General features: G+C 44.9%; 1 protein-coding gene across 28 annotated transcripts in view; it reads left to right on the top strand.

Annotated features, from left to right (window-relative positions):
• LOC118380828 (mitogen-activated protein kinase 1-like) overlaps positions 1 to 23,650 on the top strand; it is a 76,914-nt gene that overhangs the window by 10,305 nt on the left and 42,959 nt on the right. For all 28 annotated transcript variants that reach the window (XM_052479846.1, XM_052479845.1, XM_052479849.1 and 25 more), the window contains exons 2-3: positions 19,664 to 19,846; positions 22,831 to 23,020. In XM_052479846.1, the coding sequence (XP_052335806.1) occupies positions 19,664 to 19,846; positions 22,831 to 23,020 (373 nt within the window). The remainder of the gene's footprint in view (positions 1 to 19,663; positions 19,847 to 22,830; positions 23,021 to 23,650) is intronic.

Raw genomic sequence — 23,650 nt, 5'->3', positions numbered from 1 at the left:
CATCGATAAGCACCCACCTGTAGCACGCGCTCCAGCAGGTATATCTCTCTGGTCACCCCCAAAACCAATTCTTCCTTTGGCCGCCTCTCCTTCCAGTTCTCTGCTGCCAATGACTGGAACGAACTACAAAAATCACAACTAAACTGGAAATATCTTCTTAAAAACTGAGAACATTAATCCTCACCAGGGGTGTAGAGCAGCTCAAATGGGATACTGCAGCACGTGAGTTTCAAGTTCGGGGAAGATCTTTGGGCCATAAGACCTTTATACATGTAATGCTTTTATGAAACCATTTGTGAAGACTTAATAAAATATTTGATCTGTATGCCATTTACAAAGCTTTTATAACACAGTCATTGTGAAACATTCTACATTGTTGACCAAATACTACCCTATTTTCCATGCTCATAACTTTGCAAAAGGAACTACAAAAATCCTACAACTGTGAAACATTTTCTCATTTTTTTTAAGCATTTTGCTGTCATAGGTGAAGTTACCACCTGATGAAAATCTACAGGCCTCATCTTTTTACAGTTTGAGGTCATTGCCAACAATGGTGTATATAACAAACTTTTTGCTTTTGTTGTTATAAATACTTTTTTCCAGGTGAAATTTCAAATAAATTCATTAAAAAAATTCCAGAAAATGTGATGTTTTATGGATTTTTTTTTCTTCATCATTGTCTGTCATAGGTGAAGTGTACCTATGATGAAAATTGCACAATGGTGGCTGACTAAATACTTTTTTGCCCCACTGTATAAATACCTGGTTAAATAAAGGTGAAATAAATAAAATAAAAACAGCAGAAAATTCCAGAAAATGATGTCATGTCTTTAGAAGCTTCTGATAGGCTAATTCAGGCAATTTCCAAACGCCTGAAGGTTCCACGTTCATCTGAACAAACAATAGTACGCAAATAAACACCATGGGACCATGCAGCCGTCATACCACTCAGGAAGGAGACGTGTTCTGTCTCCTAGAGATGAACGTATTTTGGTGCGAAAAGTGCAAATCAATCCCAGAACAACAGCAAAGGACCTTGCGAAGATGCTGGAGGAAACTGGTACAAATGTATCTATATCCACAGTAAAACGAGTCCTATATCAACATAACCTGAAAGGCAGCTCAGCAAGGAAGAAGCCACTGCTCCAAAACCACCATAAAAAAGCCAGACTACGGTTTGCAACTGCACATTTACATTTACATTTAAGTCATTTAGCAGACGCTCTTATCCAGAGCGATGTTTGGAGGAAAAATTGGTGCAAACACCTATGACAACCAGTGGAACAGCCACTGTAGCATCTAAATCTTGTTGGGGGTGCTTTGGTGAGGAAGGACTTGCACCCTTACAACCCTATCCTGAGGTATTCCTGAGAAAGGGGGTTTAGGTGTCTCCGGAAGGTATGATTGAGCTCCGCTGTCAAGACATCAGTCAGGAGTTTGTTCCAGACCTTGCACACTTCCCATTGGGGGCCAGAGCAGCGAACAGTTTTGACTGGGCTGGCGGGAACTGTACTTCCTCAGTGGTAGGGAGGCAAAGCAGGCCAGAGGTGGATGAACAGTGCCCTTGTTTGGGTGTAGGGCCTGATCAGGGCCTGGAGGTACTGAGGTGACAGTTCCCTGAAACAGCTCCGTGAGGCGAGCACCATGGTCTTGTAGCGGATGCTTATTTCAACTGGAAGCCAGTGGAAGGCGGAGGAGCGGGTGACGTGAAAGAACTTGGGAAGGTTGAACACCAGACGGGCTGCGGCGTTCTGACCCATGAGTTGTAGGGGTTTAATGGCACAGGCAGGAGCCCAGCCAACAGCGAGTTGCAGTAGTCAAGACTTAAGATGACAAGTGCCTGATTAGGACTGCGCCGCTTCCTGTGTGAGGCAGGGTCGTACTATCGGATGTTGTAGAGCATGAACCTACAGGAAGGGACACCGCCTTGATGTTAGTTGAGAACGTCAGGGTGTAAACATTGTCCAGGATCACGCCAAGGTTCTTAGCGCTCTGGGAGGAGGACACAATGGAGTTGTCAACCGTGATGGCGAGATCATGGAAAGGCAGTCCTTCCCCGGGAGGAAAGTGATCCGTCTTGCTGAGGTTCAGCTTGAGGTGGTGATCCGTCATCCACACTGATATGCCTTGACATGCAGAATGTTCGCCACCTGGTCATCAGAAGGGAAAGGAGAAGATTAATTGTGTGATGTCTGCATAGCAATGATAGGAGAGACCATGTGATGGTATGACAGAGCCACATGACTTGGTGTATATTGAGAATAAGGTGTAGGCCTAGAACAGAGCCCTGGGGGACACCAGTGGTGAGAGCGCGTGGTGAGGAGACAGATTCTCGCCACGCCACCTGTGATGGAGCGACCTGTCAGGTATTGTGATGGTGGACGCAATGGATTTATTGTGCCGGAGATGCCTATACTCGGAGAGGGTGGAGAGGAGGATCTGATGGTTCACAGTATCGAAGGCAGCCGATAGGTCTAGAAGGATGAGAGCAGAGGAGAGAGAGTTAGCTTTAGCAGTGCGGAGCGCCTCCGTGATACAGAGAAGAGCAGTTCAGTTGAATGACTAGTCTTGAAACCTGACTGATTTGGATCAAGAAGGTCATTCTGAGAGAGATAGCGGTAGAGCTGGTGTAGACTATATTCAAGGTTTTGGAGAGAAAATTAGAAGGGATACTGGTCTGTAGTTGTTGACATGGAGGGATTGTGATGGTTTTTTCAGAAGGGGTGCAACTCTCGCTTCATGGAAGATTGGGAGGGACGTAGCCAGCGGTCATGGATGAGTTGATGAGCGAGGTGAGGTAAGGGATTGTGATGGTCTCCGGAAATGGTCTGGATTTAAGATGAGGAGGGGGATAGGTCATATTACATGGAGGTTGTTGATGGTGTAGACTATATTACATGGATTTCATCTGAGATAGGTTGGAGAAAGTTTAGCAGAGGGAAGAGATGATAGGATGGAAGAGGAGATATTAGCGGGGATTTATTGCGAAGGTTGGGACTATACCATCCATAGGGGCAGTTGGGAAGTGTTGGATGAGAGCGAGAGGGAAAAGGATACAAGGTAGTGGTGGAGACTTGGATGGAGTTGCAATGAGGTTAGTGGAAGAACATGGCATCTAGTAAAGATGGGTCAAGCTATATTGCCTGGCTTGTAAGTAGGGGGGAAGGTGAGAGGGTGAGGTCAAAAAGAGGAGAGGAGTGGAAAGAAGGAGGCAGAGAGGAATGAGTCAAAGGTGGATTCATTGGGAGGTTAAAGTCGCCCAGAACTGTGAGAGGTGAGCCGTCCTCAGGAAAGGATTTATGAAGGCATCAAGCTCATTGATGAATTCTCCGAGGAACCTGGAGGGCTATAAATGATAAGGATGTTATTGTGAAAGGGCTGGTAACTGTGACAGCATGGAATTCAAAGGAGGCAATAGACAGATGGGTAAGGGGAGAAAGAGAAAGACCACTTGGGAGAGATGAGGATAGTGTGCCACCACCCCGCTGACCAGAAGCTCTGGGGTGTGCGAGAACACGTGGGCGGACGAGGAGAGAGCAGTAGGATTAGCATGGTGTTATCTGTGGTGATCCATGTTTCCGATAGTGCCATGAAGTCATTGGACTGGAGGGAGGCATAGGCTGAGATGAACTCTGCCTTGTTGGCCGCAGATCATGCAGTTCCAGAGGCTACCGGAGACCTGGAACTCCACGTGTGGTGTAGCTGGGACCACCAGATTAGGGTGGTGTAGACGGCCATTACATGGATGTGGAGCGTTTGTATGGTCTGTGCAGAGAGGAGAGAACAGGGATAGACAGACACATAGTTGACAGGCTACAGAAAAGGCTACGCTAATGCAAGGAAATTGGAATGACAAGTGGACTACACGTCTCGAATGTTCAGAAAGTTGCTTACGTGCAAGAATCTTATTGACTAAAATGATTAAAATGATACAGTACTGCTAAAGTAGGCTAGCTGGCAGTAGCTCGTTGTGATGGCACTACACTAATTACATCGATTTATTGTGAGTGTAATAATTTCTACAGTGCTGCTATTGGGGCTAGTAGACTATTATTGACTATTTCACATTCTTAAAATAAAGTGTTGATCCTAACTATAAACATGGATTTTTATCAGGATTAAATGTCAAGAATTTAAGAGTTTAAATTTAAGAGTTTAAACGTATTTGGCTAATGTGTATTGTAAATGGTCTGACTTCAACTGTACATAAATACATGCATGATGCAATAGATGATATAAAATACAGTATATTCATATGAGATGAGTAATGTAAACATTATTACAATTATTGCTCTTACATGTCTTGTAAAGAGGATTATTTTTGTAATTTTAGAATGTGATCCATTTTTATGTAGGCAGCTCTCTATGTCAGTGATGGCTGTTTAACAGTCTGATGGCCTTGAAATAAACCTCCTCCTTTCACCATTTTTTAAGTGCACAGAGGACATGTATTTTCCCCTGCTGTAGACGATACAATGGACCATTATCAAGTACCTTTTTAAGTCAAACAAATTTCACAAATACATTATTTTGTAAAAGATGAGATTTAAATCAAGAATAGTCTGTTAGCTTATCATTGTGAATATGATGCCCAGCATGACAAACAATGCCATTTTTGTTGTTGCAGACTATCTTCAATTCATAATCGCACACCTCAGGCCTATATGATTTTTGATACGGTTTGTATCACAACTAAAGTGGCCAAATATCTTCTTAAATGGTGAGAACATTAATCCTCTTTTACAAGGGGTGTAGATCCTATAAATGGGATACATTGTGACGTGAGTTTCAAGTTCGGGGAAGATCATTTTGTGATAAAACTGCACCTTTAATATAATAATAATATATGCCATTTAGCAGATGCTTTTATCCAGGACTTACAGTCATGGTGCATACATTCTGGATTTATGGTGGTCCGTAGGAATAGAACCCACTACCCTGGATTACATTGCGCCATGGTGTACCAACTGAGCCACAGAAGGACCACACTTTATACATGTAATGCTTTTATCATAATCACATTTGATGGTCACTTTTGGCAAAAAGTAAATGTGGACAGTTCATCAAATATCTTCAATATGCTCCTCGGAATTGGAATTTGCTTACATGGATTTACTTATCGCCTGTGAGAAACACCCGGTCATGTGACTGAGAACCGTTATTGACCCTTCGGTTTGCACACAGTAATACATGGTACACACATTGTGACAGCCAGAAGAGGACTGGTCACCCCTCATAGCCTGGTTCCTCTCAGGTTTCTTCCTAGGTTTTGGCCTTTCTAGGGATTTTCCTAGCCGCCGTGCTTCTACACCTGCATTGCTTGCTGTTTGGGGACTTTTAGGCTGGGTTTCTGATACAGCACTTTGAGACATCAGCTGATGTACGAAGGGCTATATAAATAAATTTGATTTGATTTTGAATTTGATTTGATAAGGGCAGAACTGCCAAAAGGCATGTTTTTTAATTTATTTTTTTTGTGATGGTTAGCCCCCAAATGGATTCGTCGTGAAATTGAGGCATTATCAAGTGTTTTTCAAACTGTGATTCGAGAGACTGATGGTGTACAGACAAAATTACATGGATTTATTTTCATCATACAGCCTTACAACGTATTAAACATCTAAACACACAGCCCAACATTTTCTTAAGAAGGTGTAAAATATATAATGGATTCATTGTGATGGTGTAGACTATATTACATGGATTCATTGTGAAGGTGTAGACTATATTACATGGATTCATTGTGAAGGTGTAGACTATATTACATGGATTTATTGTATTTTTGAAGTAGTGTAGACTATATTACATGGATTTATTGTGAAGGTGTAGACTATATTACATGGATTCATTGTGAAGGTGTAGACTATATTACATGGATTCATTGTGAAGGTGTAGACTATATTACATGGATTCATTGTGAAGGTGTAGACTATATTACATGGATTCATTGTGAAGGTGTAGACTATATTACATGGATTTATTGTGAAGGTGTAGACTATATTACATGGATTTATTGTGAAGGTGTAGACTATATTACATGGATTTATTGTGAAGGTGTAGACTATATTACATGGATTCATTGTGAAGGTGTAGACTATATTACATGGATTCATTGTGAAGGTGTAGACTATATTACATGGATTCATTGTGATGGTGTAGGTAGACTATATTACATGGATTTATTGTACTTTTGAAATGTAGATGTTCCTCAACTCGGCATCATTGACTTGTAGGCTGCGTGGAAGCCAGGAGATGCTGAATGTGTCTTGTTAGTTAACAGTCAATTACCGTGAGACAGTTATTTGTTGACGATCACCGGCTGATGAAATTTCATGACTGCCACAGCCCTACTTGGTACCAGTACTCCTGTATATAGTCTCATTATTACCTCGTACCCCTGCACATTGACTTGGTACCAGTACTCCCTGTATATAGTCTCATTATTACCTCGTACCCCTGCACATTGACTTGGTACCAGTACTCCCTGTATATAGTCTCATTATTACCTCGTACCCCTGCATATTGACTGGTACCATTACTCCTTGTATGTAGTCTCATTATTACCTCGTTCCCCTGCATATTGACTTGGTACCAGTACTCCTTGTATATAGTCTCATTACTACCTCGTACCCCTGCATATTGACTCGGTACCAGTACTCCTTGTATATAGTCTCATTATTACCTCAACTACCTCGTACCCCTGCATATTGACTCGGTACCAGTACTCCTTGTTTATAGTCTCATTATAACCTCAACTACCCCGTACCCCTGTACAATGTTTTTGATACCGGTGCTTCTTGTGTATATTGTCTTGTTATTGCTATTTTATTGTTACTATTTCCTTTTTTGCAAATGTTTCTCACTTTTTAACTCTCCATTGTTGGAAAGTGCCTGGAAGTAAGCATTTCACAGTGACGTCTTCACCTGTTGTGTTCAAGCGAATGTGAGAAGTAAAATGTGTTTTGAAATTGAGAGAGAGAGAGGGAGAGGGAGGGAGGGAGAGGGAGGGAGGGAGGAGAGAGGGAGGGGAGAGGGAGAGGAGAGGAGGGAGAGAGAGGGAGAGAGAGGGAGAGAGAGAGAGAGAGAGAGAGAGAGAGAGAGGGAGAGAGGGAGAGAGGAGAGAGAGAGAGAGAGAGAGAGAGAGAGAGAGAGAGAGAGAGAGAGAGAGAGAGAGAGAGAGAGAGAGAGAGAGAGAGAGAGAGAGAGAGAGAGAGAGAGAGAGAGAGAGAAGTAACTGAAATGGTGTTAACTGTGTATGGGGGATGCTACACTGCTAAATCTACTGGTAAGGTTTAGCTCCTCTCTTTATCCCCTCCACTACATTGCCATGGCAACAGCATGTTGCATAACCTTCCACAGCTGCAATATCTAAGGCCTTGTACTCTGTTTCCATGGAAACCCTGCCCCCCCCCACCCCCTCATGCTCGCTCAATTCATAAGTATTTATTGTCCTGGGAAACATACTTTAGCTGGGTTTTTTTCAAAGATCTTCTCTTACTTTGGCAATCATACAAACGAACAGTTAACAACAACAACAACAGAGAGAAATGTCATTGAATTAACAAAGTCACAAGGTGCATGGCCTCACTCTGTGTGCAATAACAGTGTTTAACAGAGCTTGAAGAATTCTGGAAAGAATAATGGGCAGATGTTGGACAATCCAGATGTGGAAAGATCTTCAGTCTTGTTCACACTGCAGGCCTTAATTATGGAGTGAGATCCCTGACAAAAGGTTGAACATACGTATCGTTAGGATCGTAAGAAAAGCCGTACGTATCGTTAGGATCGTAAGAAAAGCCGTACGTATCATTAGGATGGTAGGAAAAGCCGTACGTATCGTTAGGATCGTAAGAAAAGCCGTACGTATCGTTAGGATCGTAAGAAAAGCCACACGTATCGTTAGGATCATAAGAAAAGCCGTACGTATCGTTAGGATCGTAGGAAAAAAGCCGTACGTATCGTTAGGATCGTAAGAAAAGCCGTATCGTATCGTTAGGATCGTAAGAAAAGCCGTACGTATCGTTAGGATCGTAAGAAAGGCCGCACGTATCGTTAGGATCGTAGGAAAAGCCGTGCGTATCGTTAGGATCGTAAGAAAAGCCGTACATATCGTTAGGATCGTAAGAAAAGCCACATGTAAATTGTTAGGATCGTAAGAAAAGCCGTACGTATCGTTAGGATCGTAGGAAAAGCCGTACGTATCGTTAGGATCGTAGGAAAAGCCGTACGTAAATCGTTAGGATCGTACGTACGTTAGGAAGAAAAGCCGTACGTATCGTTAGGATCGTAAGAAAAAGCCACATGTAAATTGTTAGATCGTAAGAACAGCCGTACGTATCGTTAGGATCGTAAGAAAAGCCGTACGTATTGTTAGGATCGTAGGAAAAGCCGTACGTATTGTTAGGATCGTAAGAAAAGCCGTACGTATCGTTAGGATCGTAAGAAAAGCCGTACGTATCGTTAGGATCGTAGGAAAAGCCGTACGACTATACTTCTTGGGAGGAGATGGACAGGTGGGCGGTCGACCCAGGGAGAGTGCCGGAGCCCGCCTGGGATTCGATGGAGCAGTGCGCAAAAAGGTTACAGGAGAATGAGGTTGGCGAAGCAAGCATGGCGGCGCGGACGGAAGCCCGAGAGTCAGCCCCAAAAATGTCTTGGGGGGCTCACAGGGAGTATGGCTACGCCAGGTAGGAGACCTGCGCAAACTCCCTGTGCTTAGCGGGGGACTAGAGAGACCGGGCAGGCACCGTGTTATGCAGTGGTGCGCACGGTGTCCAAAGTGCGGGTGTCTGCATGGAGCAGCCAGAGCTGTCAGTCTGCATGAAGCAGCCAGAGCTGTCAGTCTGCATGAAGCAGCCAGAGCTGTCAGTCTGCATGGAGCAGCCAGAGCTGTCAGTCTGCAAGGAGCTGCCAGTCTGCACAGAGCTGCCAGTCTGTAAGAAGCCGCCAGAGCTGTCAGTCTGCATGAAGCAGCCAGAGCTGTCAGTCTGCATGGAGCAGCCAGAGCTGCCAGTCTGCAAAGAGCTGCCAGTCTGCAAGGAGCTGCCAGTCTGCACGGAGCCGCCAGAGCTGCCAGTCTGTAAGAAGCAGCCAGAGCTGTCAGTCTGCATGAAGCAGCCAGAGCTGTCAGTCTGCATGGAGCAGCCAGAGCTGTCAGTCTGCATGGAGCAGCCAGAGCTGTCAGTCTGCATGGAGCAGCCAGAGCTGTCAGTCTGCATGAAGCAGCCAGAGCTGTCAGTCTGCATGAAGCAGCCAGAGCTGCCAGTCTGCAAGGAGCTGCCAGTCTGCACGGAGCCGCCAGAGCTGCCAGTCTGTAAGAAGCCGCCAGAGCTGTCAGTCTGCATGAAGCAGCCAGAGCTGTCAGTCTGCATGGAGCAGCCAGAGCTGCCAGTCTGCAAAGAGCTGCCAGTCTGCAAGGAGCTGCCAGTCTGCACGGAGCCGCCAGAGCTGCCAGTCTGTAAGAAGCCGCCAGAGCTGTCAGTCTGCATGAAGCAGCCAGAGCTGTCAGTCTGCATGGAGCAGCCAGAGCTGTCAGTCTGCATGAAGCAGCAAGAGATGTCAGTCTGCATGGAGCTGCCAGTCTGCAAGGAGCTGCCAGTCTGCAAGGAGCTGCCAGTCTGCAAGGAGCTGCCAGTCTGCACGGAGCCACCAGAGCTGCCAGTCTGTAAGAAGCCGCCAGAGCTGTCAGCCTACATGGAGCAGCCAGAGCCGCCAGTCAGCATGGAGCAGCCAGAGCCGCCAGTCAGCATGGAGCAGCCAGAGCCGCCAGTCAGCATGGAGCAGCCAGAGCCGCCAGTCAGCATGGAGCAGCCAAAACCGCCAGTCAGCATGGAGCAGCCAGATCTTTCAGTGTGCCAGGATCTGCCAGTCAACCAGACTCTTCCAGATCCGCCAGTCAACCAGACTCTTCCAGATCCGCCAGTCAACCAGACTCTTCCAGATCCGCCAGTCAACCAGACTCTTCCAGATCCGCCAGTCAACCAGACTCTTCCAGATCCGCCAGTCAACCAGACTCTTCCAGATCTGCCAGTCAACCAGACTTCCAGATCTGCCAGTCAACCAGACTCTTCCAGATCTGCCAGTCAACCAGACTTCCAGATCTGCCAGTCAACCAGACTCTTCCAGATCTGCCAGTCAACCAGACTCTTCCAGATCTGCCAGTCAACCAGACTCTTCCAGATCTGCCAGTCAACCAGACTCTTCCAGATCTGCCAGTCAACCAGACTGTTCCAGATCTGTCAGTCAACCAGACTCTTCCAGATCTGCCAGTCATCCAGACTCTTCCAGATCCGCCAGTCGGCCGGGATCTGCCAGAACTGCCAGTCGGCCAGGATCCGCCAGGATCCGACAGTCAGCCAGGATCCGCCAGGTCAGCCAGGATCTGCCAGGATCCGCCAGGTCAGCCAGGGTCAGCCACGATCCGCCAGTCAGCCAGGGTCCGCCAGTCAGCCAGGATCTGGTAGATCCATCAACCTGCCTGAGCTTCCTCTCACTCCTGAGCTTCCTCTCACTCCTGAGCTTCCTCTCACTCCTGAGCTTCCTCTCACTCCTGAGCTTCCTCTCACTCCCGAGCTTCCCCTCAGTCCCGAGCTACCCCCTCAGTCCTGAGCTACCTCAGTCCGGAGCTGCCCCTCAGTCCAGTGGGGCCCGTTGTTAGGTTTCCTAGGCCAAGGTTAGCGGCGAGGGTCGCCACTCAAGGGACGCTAAGGAGGTGGACTAAGACAATTATGGAGTGGGGTCCACGTCCAGCGCCAGAGCTGCCACCGTGGACAGATGCCACCCAGACCCTCCCCTATAGGTTTAGGTTGTGCGTTCGGAGTCCGCACCTTGGGGGAGGTTCTGTCACGGTCTGACCATTGTTTGTATGTGTTTTCCTTGTTTTAGTGTTGGTCAGGACGTGAGCTGGGTGGGCATTCTATGTTGTGTGTCTGGTTTGTCTATTTCTATGTTTGGCCTGATATGGTTCTCAATCAGAGGCAGGCCAGTCATTGTCTCTGATCGGGAACCATATTTAGGTAGCCTGTTTTGTGTTGGGTTTTGTGGGTGATTGTCCTTAGTGTCTTGATGTCCTTGTTATGTATGTATGTGCACCAGTATTAGGCTGTTTCGGTTTTCGTTCGTTCTTTGTTTTGTAGTGTTTGTATTGATTCGTGTTTACGTTTGTTCATTAAACATGGATCGCAATCTACACGCTGCATTTTGGTCCGACTCTCCTTCACCACAAGAGAACCGTTACAATACGTATCGTTAGGATCGTAAGAATCGTAGGAAAAGCCGTAGGAAAACGTACGTATCGTTAGGATCGTAAGAAAAGCCGTAGGACGTAAATTGTTAGGATCGTAAGAAAAGCCGTACGTAAGGATTGTTAGATCGAAGAAAAGCCGTACGTATCGTTAGGATCGTAGAAAAGCCGTACGTATCGTTAGGATCGTAAGAAAAGCCGTACGTATCGTTAGGATCGTAAGAAAAGCCGTACGTATCGTTAGGATCGTAAGAAAAGCCGTACGTATCGTTAGGATCGTAAGAAAAGCCGTACGTATCGTTAGGATCGTAAGAAAAGCCGTACGTATCGTTAGGATCGTAAGAAAAGCCGTACGTATCGTTAGGATCGTAAGAAAAGCCACATGTAAATTGTTAGGATCGTAAGAAAAGCCGTACGTATCGTTAGGATCGTAAGAAAAGCCGTACGTATCGTTAGGATCGTAAGAAAAGCCGTACGTATCGTTAGGATCGTAAGAAAAGCCGTACGTATCGTTAGAGGATCGTATCGTTAGGATCATAAGAAAAGCCGTTAAATCATGCATGTATCGTTAGGATCGTAAGAAAAGCCGTACGTATCGTTAGATCGTAAGAAAAGCCGTACGTATCGTTAGGATCATAAGAAAAGCCATATGTAAATTGTTAGGATCGTAAGAAAAGCCACGCGTGAAACGTGACATTTAAACACCATTACGATGACAGACTTTTAGGCTTGAACCATTGTGACGTACGATAATACCTTTCAGAGTTTAGTTTCATCTCACCAACAAAAACCGTTCACCACACGGCCTGTGAGGATTATTACCTCGTACACCTGCACGTTGACTCGGTACCAGTACTCCTACTCTGAGCTACCTGAACAATCATAACACTGTATAAAACCCAGAAGTCAGGGAAACCTGAAAGGATCCTGCACGTTGGCTCAGTAGCAGTACTATATTACACCGTCCCATTCTCTGGGCTCTGTCTGCAATCATAACCAGTAGTATCTACCAGGAATAATGACCAGTAGTATCTACCAGGAATAATGACCAGTAGTATCTACCAGGAATAATGACCAGTAGTATCTACCAGGAATAATGAATCATAACCAGTAGTCTACTGGGAATAATGACCAGTAGTCTACTGGGAATAATGACCAGTAGTATCTACCAGGAATAATGAATCATAACCAGTAGTCTACTGGGAATAATGACCAGTAGTATCTACCAGGAATAATGACCAGTAGTATCTACCAGGAATAATGACCAGTAGTATCTACCAGGAATAATGACCAGTAGTATCTACCAGGAATAATGACCAGTAGTATCTACCAGGAATAATGACCAGTAGTATCTACCAGGAATAATGACCGGTAGTATCTACCAGGAATAATGACCAGTAGTATCTACCAGGAATAATGACCAGTAGTATCTACCAGGAATAATGACCAGTAGTATCTACCAGGAATAATGACCGGTAGTATCTACCAGGAATAATGACCGGTAGTATCTACCAGGAATAATGACCAGTAGTATCTACCAGGAATAATGACCAGTAGTATCTACCAGGAATAATGACCAGTCGTATCTACCAGGAATAATGACCAGTAGTAACTACCAGGAATAATGACCAGTAGTATCTACCAGGAATAATGAATCATAACCAGTCGTATCTACCAGGAATAATGACCAGTAGTAACTACCAGGAATAATGACCAGTAGTATCTACCAGGAATAATGAATCATGACCAGTAGTATCTACCAGGAATAATGACCAGTAGTATCTACCAGGAATAATGACCAGTAGTATCTACCAGGAATAATGAATCACAACCGGTAGTATCCACCAGGAATAATGACCAGTAGTAACTACCAGGAATAATGACCAGTAGTATCTACCAGGAATCATGAATCACAACCGGTGGTGTCGACCGGGAATCATGAATCACAACCGGTGGTGTCGACCGGGAATCATGAATCGTAACCGGTAGTGTCGACCGGGAATCATGAATCACAACCGGTGGTGTCGACCGGGAATCATGAATCGTAACCGGTGGTGTCGACCGGGAATCATGAATCACAACCGGTGGTGTCGACCGGGAATCATGAATCACAACCGGTGGTGTCGACCGGGAATCATGAATCACAACCGGTGGTGTCGACCGGGAATCATGAATCGTAAACGGTTGTGTCGACCGGGAATCATGAATCGTAACCGGTGGTGTCGACCGGGAATCATGAATCGTAAACGGTTGTGTCGACCGGGAATCATGAATCGTAACCGGTAGTGTCGACCGGGAATTGTTGAAGGCACCAAACATCATATATATCATAACATCATAAACATCAAACATTCTATGATCTATGCATGACCACTGGAGTCTTTTCCACTCAAAGTACTTTTGTCGCTGTTGAATATTTGTATGTTTATTTCATCACTCAATCTTGCCAAAGCATATTCTGTAGCAGGGTTTAATATACATGTAAAATAATTTGACATGATTTTATATGAATCTGGTCATGAACATATGGCCTTTTTTTAAACGAACCAGGGAGAGGTTAAACAGAGACGGAAGTCTGACAAGCTTATTACCACACATTGCAATAACACTGTTGCCGTGGTCTTAGGTAGTCTCCGTATAGGCTATTCCCTCCATCGCGGCAGTTGAAGAGCTTGTGATCTCCATGCAGCACCATACGCCTTCGGAAAAAAAACCCTCAGCCTCAGATGTCCTTCTGCAGGCCTGCAGCCAGATAGTCGTTATATAATGAAGGACGATATGCATACTAGCCAAGTGAAGTGCAGGGCATCGTTCCGACACGTTTCAACATTTTAATTCATCCTTCATTCAGTTCAGTGTGTTATCAAATTGTATTAGTCACAAGCGCCGAATACAACCGGTGTAGTAGACCTTACAGTGAAATGCTGAATACAACAGGTGTAGTAGACCTTACAGTGAAATGCTGAATACAACAGGTGTAGTAGACCTTACAGTGAAATGCTGAATACAACAGGTGTAGTAGACCTCACAGTGAAATGCTGACTACAACAGGTGTAGTAGACCGCACAGTGAAATGCTGAATACAACAGGTGTAGTAGACCTTACAGTGAAATGCTGAATACAACAGGTGTAGTAGACCTTACAGTGAAATGCTGAATACAACAGGTGTAGTAGACTTCACAGTGAAATGCTGACTACAACAGGTGTAGTAGACCTCACAGTGAAATGCTGAATACAACAGGTGTAGTCGACCTCACAGTGAAATGCTGAATACAACAGGTGTAGTAGACCTTACAGTGAAATGCTGAATACTACAGGTGTAGTAGACCTTACAGTGAAATGCTGAATACAACAGGTGTAGTAGACCTCACAGTGAAATGCTGAATACAACAGGTGTAGTCGACCTCACAGTGAAATGCTGAATACAACAGGTGTAGTAGACCTCACAGTGAAATGCTGAATACAACAGGTGTAGTAGACCGCACAGTGAAATGCTGAATACAACAGGTGTAGTAGACCCACAGTGAAATGCTGAATACAACAGGTGTAGTAGACCTCACAGTGAAATGCTGAATACAACAGGTGTAGTAGACCGCACAGTGAAATGCTGAATACAACAGGTGTAGTAGACCTCACAGTGAAATGCTGAATACTACAGGTGTAGTAGACCTTACAGTGAAATGCTGAATACAACAGGTGTGTAGACCCTACTGTGAAATGCTGAATACAACAGGTGTGTAGACCTCACAGTGAAATGCTGAATACAACAGGTGTAGTAGACCTCACAGTGAAATGCTGAATACAACAGGTGTAGTAGACCACACAGTGAAATGCTGAATACAACAGGTGTAGTAGACCTCACAGTGAAATGCTGAATACAACAGGTGTAGTAGACCTCACAGTGAAATGCTGAATACAACAGGTGTAGTAGACCTCACAGTGAAATGCTGAATACAACAGGTGTAGTAGACCGCACAGTGAAATGCTGAATACAACAGGTGTAGTAGACCGCACAGTGAAATGCTGAATACAACAGGTGTAGTAGACCGCACAGTGAAATGCTGAATACAACAGGTGTAGTAGACCTCACAGTGAAATGCTGAATACAACAGGTGTAGTAGACCTCACAGTGAAATGCTGAATACAACAGGTGTAGTAGACCTCACCATGTGAAACATAGTGTGTCACCATGTATAAACCTATATATAATATATATATAAATATAGATATATAAAATATAAAAATATAATATACCATGTGAAACCATGTACACTGTAGTGTGTCACAGTGAAATGCTGAATACACTGTGGTAGTCACCATGTATACACAGGTGTAGTAGTCACAGTCAAATGCTGACTACAACAGGTGTAGTAGTCACAGTGAAATGCTGAATACAACAGGTGTAGTGTCACCATGTAACACTGTAGTATGTCACCATGAAACACTGAATACAACAGGTGTAGTAGACCTCACAGTGTGCTGAATCACCAGGTGTAGTAGACCTCACAGTGAAATGCTGACCATACAACAGGTGTAGTAGTCACCAGTGAAACTGTGAATACAACAGGTGTAGTAGACCTCACAGTGAAATGTCACAACAGGTGTAGTAGACCTCACAGTGAAATGCTGAATAACAGGTGTAGTAGACCTCACAGTGAAGTGCTGAATACACATAGTAGACACTACAGTGAAATGCTGAATACAACAGGTGTAGTAGTGTGTCACCATGTAACACTGCTGAATACAGTATGTAGTAGACACACAGTGAAGTATGTCACCATGTAACACTGTGTGTGTAACACTGTAGTGTGTCACCATGTAACACTGTAGTGTGTCACCATGTAACACTGTAGTATGTAACACTGTAGTGTGTCACCATGTAACACTGTAGTGTGTCACCATATAACACTATAATGTAACCATGTATACCATGTAACACTGTAGTCACCATGTAACACTGTAGTGTGTGTCACCATGTAACACTGTAGTGTGTCACCATGTAACACTGTAGTGTGTCACCATGTAACACTGTAGTATGTAACACTGTATGTGCTATGTCACCATGTAACACTGGGTGTGTCACCATGTAACACTGTAGTATGTCACCATGTAACACTGTAGTCACCATGTAACACTGGGTGTGTCACCATGTAACACTGTAGTGTGTCACCATGTAACACTGGGTATGTCACCATGTAACACTGTAGTATGTCACCATGTAACACTGTAGTGTGTCACCATGTAACACTGTAGTGTGTCACCATGTAACACTGTAGTATGTCACCATGTAACACTGTAGTCACCATGTAACACTGTAGTGTGTCACCATGTAACACTGTAGTGTGTCACCATGTAACACTGTAGTATGTCACCATGTAACACTGTAGTGTGTCACCATGTAACACTGTAGTATGTAACACTGTAGTATGTCACCATGTAACACTGTATGTCACCATGTAACACTGTAGTATGTCACCATGTAACACTGGGTATGTCACCATGTAACACTGTAGTGTGTCACCATGTAACACTGGGTATGTCACCATGTAACACTGGGTATGTCACCATGTAACACTGGGTATGTCACCATGTAACACTGTGGTGTGTCACCACGTAACACTGTAGTCACCATGTAACACTGTAGTATGTCACTGTAGTATGTAACACTGGGCTAGTGTCACCATGTAACACTGGGTGTGTCACCATGTAACACTGTAGTGTGTCACCATGTAACACTGTAGTATGTAACACTGTAGTGTGTCACCATGTAACACTGTAGTGTGTCACCATGTAACACTGTAGTGTGTCACCATGTAACACTGTAGTATGTAACACTGTAGTGTGTCACCATGTAACACTGTAGTGTGTCACCATGTAACACTGTAGTGTGTCACCATGTAACACTGTAGTGTGTCACCATGTAACACTGTAGTATGTCACCATGTAACACTGTGGTGTGTCACCATGTAACACTGGGTATGTATGTAACACTGGGCTAGTGTGTCACCACGTAACACTGGGCTATGTCACCACGTAACACTGTAGTGTGTCACCACGTAACACTGGGTATGTCACCATGTAACACTGTAGTGTGTCACCATGTAACACTGTAGTGTGTCACCATGTAACACTGTAGTGTGTCACCATGTAACACTGTAGTGTGTCACCATGTAACACTGTAGTATGTCACCATGTAACACTGTAGTATGTCACCATGTAACACTGTAGTATGTCACCATGTAACACTGTAGTGTCACCATGTAACACTGGGCTATGTCACCATGTAACACTGGGTATGTCACCATGTAACACTGTAGTGTGTCACCATGTAACACTGTATGTCACCATGTAACACTGGGCTATGTCACCATGTAACACTGGGTGTGTCACCATGTAACACTGTAGTATGTCACCATGTAACACTGTAGTATGTCACCATGTAACACTGGGTGTGTCACCATGTAACACTGTAGTGTGTCACCATGTAACACTGTGGTGTGTCACCATGTAACACTGGGTGTGTCACCATGTAACACTGTAGTGTGTCACCACGTAACACTGGGTGTGTCACCATGTAACACTGGGTGTGTCACCATGTAACACTGGCTATGTCACCACGTGTGTCACCATGTAACACTGTAGTGTGTCACCATGTAACACTGGGTATGTCACCATGTAACACTGTAGTGTGTCACCATGTAACACTGGGCTATGTCACCATGTAACACTGGGTGTGTCACCATGTAACACTGTGGTGTGTGTAACACTGTAGTGTGTCACCATGTAACACTGTAGTCACCATGTAACACTGGGCTATGTCACCATGTAACACTGTGGTGTGTCACCATGTAACACTGTGGTATGTCACCATGTAACACTGTAGTATGTCACCATGTAACACTGGGCTATGTCACCATGTAACACTGGGCTATGTCACCATGTAACACTGGGCTATGTCACCACGTAACACTGGGCTATGTCACCACGTAACACTGGGCTATGTCACCACGTAACACTGGGCTATGTCACCACGTAACACTGGGCTATGTCACCACGTAACACTGGGCTATGTCACCACGTAACACTGGGCTATGTCACCATGTAACACTGGGCTATGTCACCACGTAACACTGGGCTATGTCACCACGTAACACTGGGCTATGTCACCATGTAACACTGGGCTATGTCACCACGTAACACTGGGCTATGTCACCATGTAACACTGGGCTATGTCACCATGTAACACTGGGCTATGTCACCATGTAACACTGTGGTATGTAGTATAGCCCAGTGTTACATGGTGACATAGCCCAGTGTGAGTCACCAGGTTTTTTGAAACGAGGCATGAGAAGACTATTGATTTGTTTGTCAATTAGGGTGTGCAGGGTGAATACGTGGTCTGTTGTACGGTCATTTCGTGAAAAGCCATTTTGTGATTTGCTAGTACATTGATTTCACTGAGTAAATGTAGAAGTCTGCTGTTAATGATTTTGCAGAGGATTTTCCCAAGGTTACTGTTGATATCCCACAGTAGTTGTTTGTCTCCACTTGGGGGGTTCAGTCCTTCGTTCCAAATATTGGGGAAGATTCCACAGCTGAGGATGATGTTAAAAAGTATAGCCAATTGGAATTCATATTTTATAATTTAATTTAGGATACCATCAACACCACAGGCCTTTTTGGGTTGGAGGGTTTGTAATTTGTCCTGTAGTTCATTCAAAGTAATTGACGAGTCCAGTGGGTTCTCAAGTCTATTTTTAAAATGTATTTAAAAATATTTAAAAATATATATTTTTATCTAATTGGTAGTTAGTCTTGTCTCATCACCGCAAACTCCCATACGGACTCGGGAGAAGCGAAGGTCGAGAGCCGTGCGTCCTCGGAACCACGACCCAAGCTGCTCTGCTTCGTGACACACTACTTGCTAAACCCGGAAGCCAGCCGCACCAATATGTCGGAGTTAACACCGTACAACTGCCGACCGTGTCAGAGTGCATTTGCCCGCCACAGGAGTCGCAAGAGCGCGATGGGACACAGACATCCCACCCTGACAAACACTCCCCTAACCCAGACGAAATAGGGCCAATTGTGCTTCACCTCATGAATCTCCCGGTCGCGGCCAGCTGCAACACAAGTGCCTTAGACCACTGAGTCTATCAGAGGCCCAGAGTTCTGGTAGTCTTTAATAGTTGATTCTAAGATTGGCATTTGATGTGTGTTTCTGCTATTTGTTCTTTGTTAACAGAGACAAAAAAATTGGGGAAGTGGTTTATCCAGAACCTTTGTTTTGGATAGATACGTATTTGTGTTTAATGTGTTCCAATTCTCTCAAAAGTAGTTAGATTCAGTGGATTTTTTTCAAATACATTCAGCTGATTCTCTCTCACTCACTCTAACCTGCTCTCTCTACCCCCCCAGCTCTGCGTATTGCCGTGACAACAAGGTCCGCGTGGCGATAAAGAAGATCAGTCCGTTTGAACACCAGACATACTGCCAGAGGACTCTGAGAGAGATTAAGATCCTGCTGCGCTTCAAACATGAGAACATCATCAGCATCAACGACATCATCCTCACGCCCTCCATCGATCAGATGAAAGACGTGTATCCTTTACCTGATGATGACAGTAAACCTGTTCCTCACCACACACACACACAGAGAGACATGTACACACACTCTTCTCTCTCACACATCATCCTCACGCCCTCCATCCATCAGATGAAGGACGTGTATCCTTTACCTGATGATGACAGTAAACCTGTTCCTCACCACACACACACAGAGACATGTACACACACTCTTCTCTCTCATACATCATCCTCACGCCCTCCATCCACCAGATGAAAGACGTGTATCCTTTACCTGATGATGACAGTAAACCTGTTCCTCACCACACACACACACAGAGACATGCACACACACACACAGAGACATGTACACACACTCTTCTCTCACACACACATCCTACGCCCTCCATCCACCAGATGAAAGACACACAGAGACATGTTCCTCACACACACACACACAGAGACATGTACACACACTCTTCTCTCTCACACATCAGAGCCCTCCATCCATCAGATGAAACACGTGTATCCTTTACCATGATGACAGTAAATGTTCCTCACACACACACACAGAGACATGTACACACACTCTTCTCTCTCACACATCATCCTCACGCCCTCCATCCATCAGATGAAAGACGTGTATCCTTTACCTGATGATGACAGTAAACCTGTTCCTCACCACACACACACAGAGACATGTACACACACACACATGCTGTACCTCACATTCATCAGGACAGTATCATAATGATCTCCAGACATTTGTTAGTAATGTTGTCAGACCTTAGTCAGTTTCATCACAGGAATGTTGTCCTAACGTTGATGCCCGGCAACGTCCAGCCAATCAGAGAATGTTAGAGAGACAGTGGTTAGGTTTCAAGTCCTCCAAATACACTGAGCGTACAGAACATTAGGAACACCTGCTCTCTCTCCATGACAGACTGACCAGGTGAATCCAGGTGAAAGCTATGATCCCTTATTGATCTCACTTGTTAAGTCAACTTCAATCAGTGTAGATGAAGGGGAGGAGACATGGATTGTGTATGTGTGCCATTCAGAGGGTGAATGGGCAAGACAAAATATTGAAGTGCCTTTGAACAGGGTATGGTTGTAGGTCCCAGGCGCACCGGTTTGTGTCAAGAACTGCAACGCTGCTGGGGTTTTCACGCTCAACAGTTTCCTGTGTGAATCAAGAATGGTCCACCACCTAAAGGACATCCAGCCAACTTGACACAACTGTGGGAAGCATTGGAGTCAACATGGGCCAGCATCCCTGTGGAACGCTTTGGACACCTTGTAGAGTCAACATGGGCCAGCATCCCTGTGGAACGCTTTGGACACCTTGTCGAGTCCATGTCCAGATGAATTGAGGCTGTTCTAAAGGCAAAGGGGGTGTGCTAATATTTTGTGCATCAGACTAACACAACACTATAACATACTGAAGTTCACTACCGGTCAAAAGATTTAGAACACCTACTCATTCAAGGGTTTTAATTTTATTTTTTACTATTTTCTACATTGTAGAATAATAGTGAAGACATTAAAACTATGAAATAATACATATAGAATCATGTATTAACCAAAAAAGTGTCAAACAAATAAGAATATATTTTATTCAAAATAGCCACCCTTTACCTTGATGACAGCTTTGCACACTTGACATTCTCTCAACCAGCTTCATGAGGAATGCTTTTCCAACATTCTTGAAGGAGTTCCCACATATGCTGAGCACTTGCTGGCTGATTTTCCTTCACTCTGCGGTCCAACTCATCTCAATTTAGTTGGGGAATTGTGGAGGCCAGGTCATCTGATGCAGCAGTCCATCACTCTCCTTCTTGGTCAAATAGCCCTTACACAGCCTGGAGGCGTGTTGGGTCATGGTCTTGTTGAAAAACTAATGATAGTCCCAATAAGCCCAAACCAGATGGGATGGAGTATCGCTGCAGAATGCTGTGGGAGCCATGCCGGGTTAAGTGTGGCTTGAATTCTAAATTAATCAGTGTCACCAGCAAAGCACCCCCACACCATCACACCTCCTCCATGCTTCACGGTGGGAACCACACATGCGGAGATCATCTGTACACCCACAGACTCCAGACCTAATGACAGATTTCCACCGGTCTAATGTCCATTGCTCGTGTTTCTTGGCCCAAGCAAGTCTCTTCTTCTTATTGGTGTCCTTTAGTAGTGGTTTCTTTGCAGCAATTTGACCATGAAGGCCTGATTCACACAGTCTCCTCTGAACAGTTGATGTTGAGATGTCTGTTACTTGAACTCTGAGGCATTTATTTGGGCTGCAATTTCTGAGGCTGGTAACTCTAACTTGTCCTCTGCCGCAGAGGTAACTCTGGGTCTTCCATTCATGTGGTGGTCCTCGTGAGAGCCCGTTTCATCATAGCGCTTGATGGTTTTTGCGACAGAGCTTAAAGAAACTTTCAAAGTTCTTGACATTTTCCGGATTGACTGACCTTCATGTCTTAAAGTAATGATGGATTGTCGTTTCTCTTTGCTTATTTGAGCTGTTCTTGCCATAATATGGACTTGGTCTTTTAACAAATAGGGCTACCTTCTGTATACCAACCCTACCTTGTCACAACACAACTGATTGACTCAAACGCATTAAGAAGAAAACAAATTCCACAAGTTAACTTTTAAGAAAGTACACCTGTTAAATGAAATGCATTCCACGTGACAACCTCATGAAGCTGGTTGAGAGAATGCCAAGTGTGCAAAGCTGTCATTAAGGCAAAGGGTGGCTACTTTGAAGAATCTCAAATATAAAATATATTTTGATTTGTTTAACACTTTTTTTGGTTACTATATGATTCCATATGTGTTATTTCACAGTTGTAATGTCTTCACTATTATTCTACAATGTAGAATATTGTATAATTCAAGAAAGAACACCAACTCATTCAAGGGTTTAAAACATTTATTTTTTTGATCTATCTTATGGGTTGTGTTGGGGTTAAGTTGTTGTCCCGATCTAGTAGATTCCTTAACCACTTTTCTCCTAGCTACATCGTGCAGGACCTGATGGAGACAGACCTGTATAAGCTGTTGAAGACCCAGCGCCTGAGCAACGATCACATCTGTTACTTCCTGTACCAGATCCTGAGAGGCCTGAAGTACATCCACTCAGCTAACGTCCTGCACCGTGATCTCAAACCCTCCAACCTGCTGCTCAATACCACCTGTGATCTAAAGGTACAGAACCCTGACCCCTGACCCTAATGCCCTGCACCGCGACCTCACCCCTCCAACCTGCTGCTCAATACCACCTGTGATCTAAAGGTACAGAACCCTGACCCCTGACCCTAATGCCCTGCACCGCGACCTCACCCCTCCAACCTGCTGCTCAATACCACCTGTGATCTAAAGGTACAGAACCCTGACCCCTGACCCTAACGCCCTGCACCGCGACCTCACCCCTCCAACCTGCTGCTCAATACCACCTGTGATCTAAAGGTACAGAACCCTGACCCCTGACCCTAATGCCCTGCACCGCGACCTCACCCCTCCAACCTGCTGCTCAATACCACCTGTGATCTAAAGGTACAGAACCCTGACCCCTGACCCTAATGCCCTGCACCGCGACCTCACCCCTCCAACCTGCTGCTCAATACCACCTGTGATCTAAAGGTACAGAACCCTGACCCCTGACCCTAACGTCCTGCACCGTGTCCTCAAACCCTCCAACCTGCTGCTCAATACCACCTGAGATCTACAGTTACAGGCCCCTGACCCCTGACCCTAACGCCCTGCACCGCGTCCTCAAACCCTCCAACCTGCTGCTCAATACCACCTGAGATCTACAGTTACAGGCCCCTGACCCCT

The sequence above is a fragment of the Oncorhynchus keta genome, chromosome 25, assembly GCF_023373465.1.
Source record: "Oncorhynchus keta strain PuntledgeMale-10-30-2019 chromosome 25, Oket_V2, whole genome shotgun sequence".
NCBI lineage: Eukaryota > Metazoa > Chordata > Actinopteri > Salmoniformes > Salmonidae > Oncorhynchus > Oncorhynchus keta.
The sequence above is the reverse complement of the archived record's forward strand: the minus strand, read 5'-3'. Positions and strand labels throughout refer to the sequence as shown.